At 31.3% G+C, this 15025-nt stretch overlaps 1 protein-coding gene across 1 annotated transcript; it reads right to left on the bottom strand.

Moving 5' to 3' along the window:
* Positions 1 to 7224: 7224 nt before the first annotated feature.
* LOC130936674 (probable serine/threonine-protein kinase PBL19) lies at positions 7225 to 10712 on the bottom strand. Its single transcript, XM_057866793.1, has 5 exons — positions 10492 to 10712; positions 9910 to 10329; positions 8716 to 8976; positions 8447 to 8569; positions 7225 to 8083 (listed from the first exon to the last, which is right to left on the bottom strand). Exons 2-5 carry the CDS (start codon positions 10258 to 10260, stop codon positions 7535 to 7537), a joined length of 1284 nt encoding a protein of 427 aa, XP_057722776.1. The 5' UTR covers positions 10261 to 10329; positions 10492 to 10712; the 3' UTR covers positions 7225 to 7534.
* Positions 10713 to 15025: the final 4313 nt, after the last annotated feature.

Below are 15025 nucleotides of genomic sequence, written 5' to 3'. Positions count from 1 at the left end.
TTATACCAAAATTAGTGCAATTGAATCACATGTCATTGTAAACCAGAAGTTTCCTAGCCCAAATGAATTCATAACTTGGCATGATCGATTGGGTCATCCGGGAATAACCATGATGCGGAGAATTATTGAAAACACCTATGAACATTTACTAAAGAACCAGAAGATTCTTAAATCTAGTGAATTTTGTTGTGCTGCATGTTCTCAAGGGAAGTTAATTTTAAGGCCATCACCAGTAAAGATTGGATTTGAGTCCCCTAATTCCTAGAAAGGATTCAAGGTGATATATGTGAACCTATTCATCCACCATGTGGATCTTTAGATATTTTATGGTCCTGATAGACGCATCTTCGAAATGGTCACATGTGTACTTATTATCTTCTCGCAACCTGGCGTTTGTGAGATTACTGGCTCAAATTATTCGATTAAAAGCACAATTTCCAGAAATTTCAATCAAAGCAATTCGTCTTGATAATGCTGGTGAATTTACTTCCCAAGCCTTTGATGCTTATTGTATGGCTAATAGAATAAGTGTTGAACATCTAGTAGCTCATGTTCACACACAAAATGGGTTAGCAGAATCACTTATTAAACGCCTCCAATTAATTGCTAGACCGTTACTTATGAGAACAAATCTCCCGACCTCGATTTGGGGCATGCTATTTTACATGCCGCAGCACTTATTCGTTTGAGGCCAACGAGTTACCATCAGTTCTCTCCTATGCAATTAGCTTTTGGCCAGCAGCCAAATGTTTTTCATTTAAGAATATTCGGATGTGCGATATATGTTCTCATTGCACCACTTAATCGCACCAAAATGGGACCCCAAAAAAAGTTGGGGATATATGTTGGATATGATTCTCCCTCTATAATGAGGTATCTTGAGATACAAACTGGAGATGCATTTAAAACCCGATTTGCGAATTATCATTTTGATGAATCAAAATTTCCAATAGTAGGGGGAGAGAATAAGCTTCCTAAAAAGGAACTTAATTGGAATGCATTATCGTTGATGCAGTTAGATCCTTGATCAGGGCAATGTGAACTAGAAGTTCAAAAGATTATACATTTGCAAAGAATAGCAAATGAATTGCCTGATGCATTTTTCGATACAAAGAAAATAACCAAATCTTATATACCAGTAGAAAATACCCCAATTCGAATTGATGTCCTAGTTGGACAAATTGCCACCGAAGTAAATACACGCCAGAAGCGTGGCAGGCCTGTTGGTTCCAAAGGTAAAAATTCTCGAAAGCGAAAAGAGGTAAATACTATTCTTGTCGAAAAAGACATAGTAAAGACACCTGCAGTTGTCCAAAATTCTAATATAATTTTGACGCCAGAAGACGTTCAGGTACCTGAAAATTGTGAAAATGATGAGACCTTGATAAATTATATCTTTACAGGAGAGAAATGGGACCGAAATAAGACAATTGTCAATGAAATATTTGCATATAATGTGGCATTAAATATCATGCATGAAAGTAAGGATCTTAAGCCAAGATTAGTCGAAGAATGTCGACAAAAAAATGATTGGCCAAAATGGGAAGAAACCATGAAAGCTGAATTAGACTCACTTGTAAAATGTGAAGTCTTTAGACCTGTAGTCCGTACACCTGAAGATGTAAAATCTGTTGGATACCGATGGGTATTTGTGAGAAAACGAAATGAGAAAAATGAAGTTGTGCGCTACAAAGTCCAACTTGTGGCACAAGGTTTTTCACAAAGGTTCGGTATAGATTATGAAGAAACATATTCCCCTGTAGTGGATGCGATAACATTACCTTATTTGGTCAGTTTATCTACATATCATAAACTGCATATGCATTTAATGGATGTGGTAACAGCCTACTTATACGACTCATTAGATCGTGATATCTATATGAAAGTCCCTTAAGAACTAAAGATATCTAAACCATCCAATGAATATTCACAAGGGTTATACTCAGTCAAATTACAAGGATCTTTATACGGTCTAAAACAATCTGGACGAATGTGGTATAATTGTCTTACTGAGTATTTGGACAAAAATAGATTCAAGAATGATGATATCTGTCCATGTGTTTTCATAAAGAAATCTGCATTTGGATTCATTATAATAGCTATGTACGTTGATGATTTAAATATCATTGGGACTTCTGAAGAGATTCCAACAATTATAAAAACTCTAAAAGAAGAGTTTGAGATGAAAGATCTTGGAAGGACTAAATTTTGTCTCGGCCTGCAGATCGAGCATATAAAAAATGGATCTTTATTCATCAAACAACATACACAAAGAAAATCTTGAAGATATTTTATATGAATAAGTCACATCCATTAAGTACCCCAATGATCGTAAGATCTTTGGATGTGGAAAAGAATCAATTTCGTCCTAAGGAAGAAAATGAAGATATCATTAGTCCTGAAGTACCATATCTTAGTGCCATTGGAGTACTAATGTATCTTGCTAATAATACACGACCTAATATATTATTCGCGGTGAATTTACTAGCAAGTTATAGTTCCTCTCCAACCAGAAGACATTGGAATGGAATCAAGCAAATATTTTAATATCTTCATGGAACGGTTGATACGAGATTGTTTTATCCCATGGATCCAAGTCACAATTTGGCTATGCAGATGCAGGATATTTGTCTGATCCACATAAAGGGAGATCTTAAACAAGATACCTGTTCACATATGGCGGTACATCTATATCATGGAGATCCATGAAACAGACGATTGCATCAACATCTTCTAATCATGTTGAAATACTGGCGATGCATGAAGCTAGTCGCGAGTGTTTTTGGCTGAGGAGTCTGATCCAATATATTCTGTCATCGTGTGGACTGATTGATCATAAGATAGCTCCAACTGTCCTGTTTGAAGATAATACAGCATGCATTGCTCAACTTAAGGGTGGATACATTAAAGGTGATAGAACAAAGTATATTTCTCCATAATTCTTCTTCACTCATGATCTTCAAAATCAAGGGACAATTGATGTCCAACAGATCCGCTCAAGTGACAATCTGGCAGATTTATTTACAAAGTCACTCACAAAATCCTCATTTGAAAGATTGGTACATGAGATTGAGATGCACTGATTTCGAGACATTAAATGATGTCGACAAGAGGGGGAGACTGTACTCTTTTTCCCTTAGTCAAATTTTTTTTTTCTATTGGATTTTTCTTGACAAGATTTTTAATGAGGTAGTCCCCATCACAAAGGATATTGTACTCTTTTTCTTTTACTAAAGTTTTTTCCCATTGTGTTTTCTTTAGTAATGTTTGAACGAATGGACATCAAAAAGGGGAGTTTTGTGATAAGTATGAGAGTTGAGTTGGATGCCCATTTCTCAATGGTAACTAACACTAAAAAAATGTTGAAAAAACAAAACATATTACCTCAATAAATAGTGAAATGTAATTTTACATTCATACACAACAACAATAACAATCTTTCTTCTCTCTCTTTTATATTATTAATTTTATTCTTCTTCTTTATATATCTCACTATAATATTAATAAATATACTAATCATATCTATTATATTATGATAATAATTGTAGTAAATATTATTATTAGAGTTATATAATTATATTTTTATGTTATATTTATTACCTCTTATTTATTTATTTATTTATTTATTTATTTTACAACAAAAAGAAGAATGACCAAGCACCTTAACAACTTTAATCATCTTGTTGGAAAAATCGCCAGGAAGTAATTATTAACAAGAATGCAATTAATCAAATTAATCAATTTAAACTCTCACGGTCATGAAACATAGATTGGGGATTTGACTTTGATAACGAACTGTGTAGGGATGCAGCACAATGCCGCATCACCGGAAAGCTTCTAATGGTGTGTTTGTTTGAGATGAAAATGAGAGGAAGGAAAAGGAAGGAAAAGAAATTGGAAGGAAAATAGTTATTTTTCCTTGTTTGGTTGAGAAAAGAAATGGGAGAGGAAGGAAAATGGATGAAAAAATATTGGTGGGGTCCACTAATTTTTTTTCCCTCCAACAATGGAGAGAAAATGGAGAGAAAACTAATTCTCTCTCTCTACTTCCAATATTACCCTTTTACTTTTTTCAATATATTTTATAATATAAGGATAAATATGTCTTTTTATATCATTTCTTTCCTTCTTATTTTCCTTTCATCCAAACACATCTAAAGAAAATAAAAATCCACTCAATTTCTTTCTTTTCCTTTCTTTCCTTTCTATTTCTTTCCTCTCTATTTCTTTCCTTCCAACCAAACATAGCCTAAGTGTCTTACCAGTTATCTTTATATATGAAATTTGAGATTATTATTTATTAATAATAACAATATTACGTATACATTAAAATCAGTTATTAATATAAAATATATATTAAAATGTAAAATATATATAAAAAATAATTTAAATAACATATAAATTTATACATAATTATATAATGATTAATTTTAATAACTAATTTTAATGTACAAATAATAATTTTTTTTTTAATTCATAGGCACCTTCTTGTAATTACTGGGACTGGGCGATGGCTCTATGATATTTTGACTCTTCTAAAGTTTCGGTGTGTTTTAAAAATATAAAAAAATAATTATTGACAATGAGTAAATATAAAATAAAAAGACGGAATAAATATATAAATATTCTTCCTAGCAACTCCATTGAATGGAACTCCATAGTCCATACCAGAGTTCAATCAAATACTTTGCCAACTCTTATAACCTAACTTAATAGGAAAGTCAACCCTAGCGCTCTTTTTTTCTCTCTTTTATTTTTTGGTGTTTCAAAGTAATTGTGGTTTCTTTGGAGAGGGGAGGTTGGCCATCTTTAGTTCGTGGGTACGCCTGCCATATTTTTTAGTTATTGTTTATTATTTCAGATGATGAATAGATATATCCAAAATTATTTTAAACAAATGCATCAAATATACACTTTTTTTTTGTCCTGATAGAGACAATTTTAAAACTTTTTACAAAGGATAGGACACAAATAGAATACATCCAAAATTATTTATAACTGCAAATTATTACTTAATCCATAATATATAGTGCCTTTATCTTTAATCGAATTTTATCTGTCTTTCTTTTCAATAAATACGTGTCTTTAGACTTACTTATGAATACAGATTTTTTTTTTTTACTTGTCAAAAATAAAAATATGCACTTAGAAGTTAGAATAGATATATTTATTAATAGAACTTTTTTAAAATGTATTCTTATATTCTACCTGCGTTAAAAATTATTTTTAATATGAAAATAGAGATGGTGTTTTGGTTGAATATTGACATTTGAAGTGTGGAAGTTATTTAACACGCTCCTCACGTGTTTCAATACATTCCCGGTGTTGATTAAGATGTTGCCACGTGTCCAATACGCCCCCAAGTATTGGTCAGGATGTTGCCGCCTGTCCAACACGCCTCCACGCATTGACTTCCTACTTGCAAAATTTACCTACATGTATTACATTAAATAATCCCATTTTTAATAAAAACACCGATATTTTTTTCATATTAAAAAAAATCAGCCCCATTGCGTTGCTATAAATATATATAAAGATGGTTAAAATAATCTTTTTCTTATCATATAAAAATAATAGTTAAGAGATGGGTATATAATATATGTCAAATAATTTAATTAAATATGTTAAATTATCTAACGATATTTAAATATCATCTCTAAATAAATTACTCTAACCATCTTAATTTTCATGTAAATAATTCGCAATTTCGCATAATATAGTAAGTGTCGGGTAAACTACCGATATCAAAGGATTTGAAACATTTTCTCTAAATATGAAACATTGAGTTGAAGTTCGTTTACTATATTATTCACAAGGTGGTGTGATCCACAAAATAGCTCTAATTTCAATTCGGTATGATCCACAAAATAGTCCTAACGTGTTTATAGGCGACACTTGCTTTGGAAAGGAGCCACAACAATGAGAAAGAAATGGAAGAAATCAGAACCTTTAATAATATAGCTAGTATTATTTCTCTCTGTGTATATATATATATACCTACACATACAGAGAGCATAAAAACTAGTTTCTGTTACGCTTTTACTGTGAAATAGAAAAGTAAGATTGTAAAAACAAAAAACAATTGGCAAAAATGCAGGCTATAAAGGAAAAGATTCAAGATATAAAAGAATCGCGCAAGGCCAAGGCCGAACTAAAGGCTGAAGAAAAGGTACATGTTTTAATTACGTAATTTATAATCATTCTTTAACTGCATCATTATCATAAATTACAAAACAAATTTTGTTCTAAAAGCAAGGTGTCACTGAATGAAACTAAACTATATTTATATGCTTTAGACTCTTTTTCTTCAAAGGCTTTCCCCCTCTGTTGTTAAACATATATTTCTATCACAATAAACATGATTTGGTGGGTATTTTTAGTGTAAAGATAGCATGGCTATTCTACTTTTGATTATGAGGATTGGAAACATTGAATATGTACTAAATTGTTGTGATGCAGGCAGAGAAAGAACTTGCAAAAGCCAGAATGGATATAGCTCACGAGGCGAGGCTTGCGAAAGAAGCCGAAGCAGAGATGGACAGGCATGTGGCGAAGGCAAGCGAGATAGCAGAGAAAGAAATAACAAAGCACCAAGCTAACAAGTCCAATCCCATGGACATGAGTGGTATGGACGATGGTGCTCCACCAGCATTTGATGGAGGAATCAGCAACCGCTCTAATGCTGGCACATTGGGATCACCAGAAATCAGCGACCCTTGCCCGGCTCCTCCTGCTCTTGCTGAAACAAAAAGTGACCGCTACTTTACACCTGCAGAAACTGCACCCTCTGCTGCTGCAATGGAAGGACGAAGCGCAATTGATCGTCATCTATGATCACACAACTCTGCAAGGACTTCCCCTTACTTGTTCCAAGCTTTTGCATCTCAAATAAACTTTCTTGCTTTCTTTTTGTTCTTTTAAATGCTTCAAGTGTTTATGTATGTAACAGTCTGTTGTTGGCTTCTAGTTATTTATTTCTCCAGAAATTCTTGTTGGGAATTCTGTTCTTACTGCTATAAAAGTATTGAACTATTGGTTGTTGTTGTTGTGAAATGATAAACTCATCTGTCAACAATAATAGATTTATGTAGGTTCATACATTTAGAACAAGGATCAAGATGGAACTAGATACCAACGCGTTGAGTACTTTAGTGTGTAATAAACTCCACTTTTTGAGTTCCTTTTTTCAAAGTCCAATGAAAATAGATAAGATGAAGATACAGGTTAATAGAATACAATTGTAATTGGAGGAGAAAGGATTCTCAATGCAAATAATTGAAGCAATCCACTCAAAATTTTCTCGATTAGATATTATTTTTCAAAAGATATGAAATTACATAACCTGATGTGTGAATTACTTCTCTGTTTGTGCCTTCCATGCATGGATTGAAAATAAGTGCTCATCAATGACAATAAGCTTGTTTACATTGTATTTCTGCTTACAATTCTATGTATGAGAGATTCAATTACCATGCTCTTGTCTCCAATTTCGTGGACCATTTTACCCTGAATAGATTTGAGAGAGTGAGGCTATTTAAGGAACTTTTCCTCTCTGTAGGATCATAAATCTTTTTCTACTAGCACTCTCCACATGCTCACCAAGTTTTGCAAGATGGTCCATCCTCTTTCTCCATAATTCCGAGGGAGCCGATTGTGTCGACTTCTCTTCAGTCTTGGTTAGATCATCATCTGATACTACAGTACTCTCCTCTGCAGATTTTTCATCATCAGAAGTTTGGATTATCTGCTTCAGTATCCCTACCACTTGACTCATCAACGGTCGTTCTTTTGCGCTTCTACTCAGACAATGATCTGCAAGCTTTGCAAGTTTTCGCGCTCCGTGAATTGAATACTGGCCTTCAAGTCTTGGATCCATTATTAGGACAAACCTTTTGGTCTCGGCAGGGTATTGTTTCACCCATTCCAAAAGTTTCTGCTCAGTTTTGGGCCGGCTTCGCTCCAATGAACGCCTTCCTGTAAGTAACTCGTAAAGCACCACGCCGAAACTCCACACGTCGCTCTTGGTAGTGAGATGGCCTGTCTGAATATAATCTGGAGCAGCATAACCATTTGTACCCATCACCTGACATAGAATATTCTACATGAGGACTGCATAATCTTTATCATCATTCAAATACTCCTTGTATTTGCAAGGATATATGTTTCAGAATGCATCATTTTCCAGGTATTTAATAGCTTACAATCAAGAAAAAGTTAAGAAAATATGTATGCACTGTGCATTAGAAGCTATAACACCAACACTAATATAAACATTTTAGACTAACTAGTTAGGATACTTAAAATAAAAAACCTTATCCAGCAATGTTATTTAATGGATCAAATTAATCACGAGGACTAAAAACAACAATTCGATACTTGGAATAATCGAGCATGAAAGTCTTCATCACTTAAAAATCTGTAATGTCACCAAAATCAGTACACTTACAGCAGTTGAAACATGAGTATGTCCAGCTTCCGGTCCCTCCCTAGCGAGTCCAAAATCTGAAAGTCTTGGCCTAAAATTTTCATCCAGTAGTATATTTGAGCATTTAAAATCCCGATATATCACCTTCGGTCAAAAACATTTTAAAAGAAAAAGATTAGTTTGTTGGAAAAATTGGATGCGAAATGTGTCTAAACAAAAATATAGATATCGTTAGAAGTTCATGTATGTTAGAAACTACTAATATAAGATGGTAATGCTTTAACTCAAACCTGAACTTCTGATTCTTCATGCAGATATGCTAACCCTTGAGCTGCTCCAAGGGCTATCTCAAGTCTTGTTTTCCAAGGAAGAGGATCATAGGCTTTATTGAAAAGATGAGATTCTAAGCTTTTATTCGACATATATTCATATACAAGCAGTCTTTGAATTCCTCTTTCTCCATCCACAGAACAGTACCCTATTAGTTTGACAAGATTTTGGTGATCCACAACGCCAAGAAACTGCACTTCAGCTAACCATTGCTTATGTCCCTACATGAAGGAAGCAAAAATTCAAACTTGCTTAATAAACAAACATGTATCCTAACAAGACCAAGTTGAATTCTCAGAAGAATAACAACAAAGCACAAGGGGGAAAGAAAAAATCACATAATCAAATAATGTAAACCATAACACAGATCTTATCCTATGAACCAAAAATAGTAAGTGTCAATTTATGTATCAAAAAATTCTCGGTCAGGTTGGGTAGATTAGTGGGGAGGAAAACCAAAGTATCACAATCCCTTCACAGTTTTAAGTAATAGTAAGTGAAATATCTGTATCAAGAAACCCATTAAGATGGTTCTAGATGTTTCTGACTTTGTAAGAACACAACTTTACATATGAGACACTCAATTCAACCTATAATAAATTTTCAAAGAGAATAGACTACAAATATATCAGCAGAATATCTTTTAACAATTGTTTTTCTCTGAACCTGCGTCCCAAAGTAAAAGAACACAAACAAAGGAAAGTCAACCCATCTCAACTATAGACCTAACTCTAAATTCTAACGTAACAAGGAATTTTATGTAAATGATTGGCAGTGAAGAACAGAGTTGCAAGTCCATTGAGGAGCAAGAATATTGATTCAAATATAAAATATAGGACATGGAAGAAAATTAGCGTCCCTTCTTATTATCCTTGGGCCGCACCAAAAGAGTGTAATATATGCAGTCTAATCTAATAATCACATTAGTGGCTATTTCCATGGCTTGAACCCATGACTTCAAAGGTCAGATGGAGGCAAATCAACCGTTGCTTTAAAACTCCACTTTGAAATCACAAACAAAATAGGCCCTAAATATCCTTAACCTAGGCTAGCAAACACAATAGCCAGAAAATAAATGACATAACAACAAATATTTTCCAGTGCAATTTACTCAAATTACATGACAATAAGCCAGAACATGTTGAATGTGTTACCTGCAAACCATTCTGGTTAAGCCTTTTGATGGCAACTGAAACAGGATCAGCATTAGCAATGACAGGTTTGATTGAACCTTTATATACACTCCCAAATCCACCTTCTCCTATCTTAAAAACTCTACTGAAATCATTGGTGGCGTGCCGGAGCTCGTCGTAGGAGAAAACCCTCAAATTATGAGCTTTCTCCTCATACAATTCCGGTATACCACGAGGTGAGGACGAAGATCCTGAAGACTTCGTGACTCTTTCAAAAGCATTGAGTTTGGATTTCTCTTGTTTTTTCAATTCAGGTGCTGATCTACGCTTCCACTTCCTAGATTTGTCTTTGAAGTAGAGAAAGCAACTCATAGCATATATAGATATGATTCAATATCAACAAAGTCTTTCAGAACATGAAGAGATTACCAATATCACCACCTAAGCAAAAAGAAAGGGAATCCATCAATGTCAAGATTCAACACTCCAGAATAAATTACTCACAACATTTGATGAGAAAGCAACTAACTAACTATGCAATACAATGGAACAAAACGGTTGAAAACTCAAATAAATAAAAAAATAAAAGTCGAAGCAATGAACCTTTGCAAATAAGAAGAGCGAAAAAGTGTCGTTCCAGCAGAAGAGAAATATGAAATATGAATTTAAAAGAAAGAAAAGAAAATGCATAGCAAAATAATATAGAAGAAGGAGTTGGTGAATAGAAGAAGAAGGTGGACGCGTATTTAGCAGAGGCGTTGAAGTTTATGAGTGTCACGAGAAGGAGAAGAGAAAAGAGGAAGTTATTTAATTGATGTTTGATAGGTGTAGTTGACCGTCACCTAAGAAAGGTGAGAGATGGCTGCTGCCCTGGTTACGTCTTGCTTTCAACGAAACATGAAGCGTCTCTTTCTGAGTGTTGAAATGGATACAATTCAACTGACAAGTAAATTCAAATGTCTTCAAGTCATCCTTCCTTATCTCTTTTTCGACGTTTATTCGTCAACTTGCCATCTCTTCGTCGCACACATTCATTCATACTGCATTAATTATACTTTGCTAGAGTCTTCTATTTTTGTGTCCCTTTGATCATGGTAATGAATTTTAATTCTTATAATTTTTTTATGTTATAGTTTTAAATAAATTAATTAATTTTATATTTTATGTAATTAATTTACGTTTTTAATTTCATATATAATCTTAAATTTTTTTTTATCTTGATCAATAGTTAATGATAACAATAAAATTTTAAGGTTATATTTTTATATTTTAATAATATTTTTTATTTAAAAGATACTGTAAAATAATAAAAAAATATTACTTAATTTTAAGTAAATTTTTTAAGATATTATAGTCAACTATCATAGCATGTACTTTATACCTTTTTAACGAATGATAGAGATTATTCTTTTTCAAAATATTTGAAAATAATAAAAAATAATTTTTAGCAATTTAAATTTATTTTATTTTGTATTATTTAATTATTTTTTATTTTTTATAATTATTAATAAATAATATTAGATATAATAAATATATAATTATAGATCTTATATACATAAATTTATAAATGTTAAGCTAAATTAATTTTTTTTATTATTATCTCACTAGCACTATGCTACTATGTATTCTTTTTATTATAGAAAAGATTATAAAATACGTACGATATATTCTTTTTACAAATTTTCTAAAAAATTTTATTTTTATTCCATTTTACTCTTCACAGCAAAAAATTATCAAACTAAAATATCTAATTTTTTTATTCAAGAATGAAAATCTAAATTGATTTTTATTTTTAATAATTTTTATTAATAAATTACTTTTAAATAATAAAATTTGTTAACTTGATTATTTTATATTTTATATTTTATAATATTACATAAATTAGTTAATAATAAAACAAAATGATAAATTAATTTGCAATATTTTTAAATAATAATAAATTGTATATGCTTGAGAGATTAAATTATCTAATATTGTAAAAAATAAGAAATTAATTTATTCTTTTAATTTGTCAAACACTAATAGTCTAATATTTTAAAATAAATTTATAACTTTTTTTATTAAAAATTAATCTGTCCAGTAAAAAGTAAAATAAGAAAAAAAGAAATTGTTAAAGAGTTATTATCGCTGTTACTTAATTAAAGAAAATCGCCTTAAATAAGATTCGGTTTAGGTTCGTCAAAAGAGTTGCAGACTGCAGTACTGGAGGTGGAGGTAATGACAAAGTAACACACTTAGATTTGATTAAATTTTAGAGTACCCATTTTGGTCCTGATATTTTAGTTTTCAACTAAAATTAATTATTCGATTGATTTTTAACAATTAATTTTGTTAATCACTTAGGTCTTTGACTCTATTAACTCTAACGAAAGATAAAATAGTCTCTAAAAACTTTAACATGGGACAAAATAATTCATGACAACTCTAACAAGAGACAAAATGATCTCTAACCCCTTTATTCGAAAACGACACTATTCTTCCCCAATTTTTATCATATCTCGCATAACCCTAACATTCATACTCTCATTCTTCACTTTCACAATCTTCTTTTTCATCTTTTCCTTCCTCCTCTTTAACTCCAAGATTAAGCCATGGGGTAATTGTCACACGTGTCGCGCCTATATCAATATGTCATGGACCACACACTTTCTAAATCTTTGTGACTGGTACATCCACCTCTTCTTCACTTCACCCACCAAAAACATCCACTTCCACGTCTTTGATAACATCACCTCCAACTCCGACAACGTCCACGACATCTTCAAGACCAAGTTTTACAACTACCCCAATGGTACGCCTTTCTCCACTCTCCGGAAAACAATATAAATTGTTGGACATTAGGACATCATGAGAAGATTCTCCTTCGACATCATATGCAAATTCTCATTTGAAATAAACACCAAATGCTTTATTCTTTCTTTTCCGAAGTCCAAATTGGCAGACAGTTTCGACCTCGCATCCAAGCTATTACAACGAGCAATGTCGTCGTTGCCGCTCATATGGAAACTGAAGCGATTACTGAATATTGGTTCAGAGAAGAATCTGAAAGAAGCGATCGGAGTGGTGGACAATGTGGTCATGGAGATGTTAGGGCAGAGGAGGAGAGAAATGGCAACGACGACAACCAGTCTTAACAAATCAGATTTGCTGTCTAAATTCATGGGATCCATCAAAAACAACAACTAGCTGAGAGATATAGGCATTAGTTTCCTGAGTATGAATTTGTTGAGAATAAGTTGAGGATTTTTTTTCTTGTGAACAATAAATTTATAGAGTGTGCATTGTGTAATTTAAAGTTACAGTGTTAAACTGTTAGTGTTATGTGAGATATGATGAAAATTAGGAGAGAACAGTGTCATTTTCGAACAGAGAAAATCAGGGACCATTTTGTCCCTTGTTAGAATTGTTAGAGGCTATTTTGTCCTTCGTTAGAATTAACGGAGTAAAGGACCTAAGTGACTGACAGAGTTAATTGTTAGGGACCAATCGAGTAATTAATTTTAGTTGGGGACTAAAGTGTCCAGTCTAAAATTCTTTAATGACCAAAATGAGTATATACTCTAAATTTTATTTGTAATTATTTTATGAGTTAGATATGATTTTGATCTTTAAAGTATAAATTAAAAAAATTTTTGTTTTAATTTTTTTTTACATATAAAATCGTTCCTAAAATTTAACTTAATTTTAAAATTATCTTTATTTTAAATATCAAAATTGTACAAAAATAGTGCCAGAAACAAAAACAAAAGCAAATCATAAACAATTTTTTTTCTATTTCTTTTTTCCTTCTATTTTTCTTTCTTTTGTTAGGAGTAAAAACACTTTTTTTATTTTATAATTTTTTTTGTTATAAATAATTTAGTCTAAAATTTTAATATTTAAATAAATTTAATTTTAAATTTTAGAAATAATTTTATTTAAAAAAATTGAGGATAAAAAAAATGTTTTTAACTTATATTTTAAAGATCAGAATTATACTTAATTTTTATTTTATTTTAGAGTAGAACAGTGGCGGAGCTACATACTGTAAAAGGGGGCAACGATCCCCCTAATTTTAATTTTTTACATATAAATTATATATAAATTTTAGTTTAGTCTCTTTTAAAAATTTATTTTAATATTATTTTATTATGTAAATATTTTTAGCCCCTCTAATATTTTTTCTAGCTCTGTCTCTGGAGTAGAAGGTGAAATAGTGATTGGTGAATGGTCAATGTGTTTTCTATGATGTTTTGCGGTTTTGCCGCTTCATAGCGACTTAGCGAGCCACTCTCTCCTATTATACTAAAATGTTTGTAATTAGTGTTAAGTCAAGCTACCATGGCAGCATGGCTATTGACTACTTCAATTATTGCTGAAGTTACACAGGTATGAGCTGTTAAGCGTTTACAATTAAATTAATGTTAGAAATAGAGATGGACAAATAGAATTTTTAGTTTCTGTAGATAATTTCTCTCTAAACAAAATGAAATATAATATATTATTTCACATTTTATTCATTAATTTAATTTTTTTTAATCTGTCTCTTCATTACTTTATTTATGTTCTTGTTGTGCCAATCTTGCAAATTAAGATTTTATCATAGTATCAAAAGTTTAAATTCTTAAAATTTTTTGTTGATAAATTGAATGAACATAATTACTCAAAAATTTTATTACAAATAATCACTAAAATCACTTATTCTAAAAATAGTTAAATAGGATTTTGATTTCTAAAGTTAGAGCTAAAATTTTTTTTGTTTTTAATCTTTTTTTACTTACAAATTCGTTCTTTAAAATTTAACTTAATTTTAAAATTGTTCTTTAGCCTAAAATCAAATCAAATGTAATAATTAATAAATATTAAATAAAATAAATTTAGACTATTTTTTTTTATTTCTCTAGCATTACAGATTATAGTTTATGTCTTAATCACGTAATAGTTAAAAAATTTAAACTCTTCTTATTAGATTGTTTTTAGAAATTATATCTTACACAAATTACTTTCCATCTTGACAACTAATCTTAAATTTCTCTTTTTCCACCCTTTTTTGTTTTTATTTAATGCTGCAAATCAAAAAGACAACATATTAAATTACAAAATGGCGAATAATCGATATATTTTAGAAATGATTTTAAAGTTTAATATTTTTGGATAT

Source organism: Arachis stenosperma, chromosome 6 (assembly GCF_014773155.1).
Source record: "Arachis stenosperma cultivar V10309 chromosome 6, arast.V10309.gnm1.PFL2, whole genome shotgun sequence".
Classification (NCBI taxonomy): domain Eukaryota; kingdom Viridiplantae; phylum Streptophyta; class Magnoliopsida; order Fabales; family Fabaceae; genus Arachis; species Arachis stenosperma.
Note: the sequence above shows the minus strand (reverse complement) of the source record. Positions and strands in the feature narration are given on the sequence as shown.

Excerpts from the sequence above, each read along its gene's own strand:
- LOC130936674 (XM_057866793.1), bottom strand. The coding sequence starts at position 10,260 with ATGAGTTGCTTTCTCTACTTCAAAGACAAATCTAGGAAGTGGAAGCGT. Across the intron at positions 8,977-9,909 it reads TTAACCAGAATGGTTTGCAG|GGACATAAGCAATGGTTAGC; the intron begins GTAACACATTCA and ends TCCTTCATGTAG. Across the intron at positions 8,570-8,715 it reads ATGAAGAATCAGAAGTTCAG|GTGATATATCGGGATTTTAA; the intron begins GTTTGAGTTAAA and ends TTTTGACCGAAG.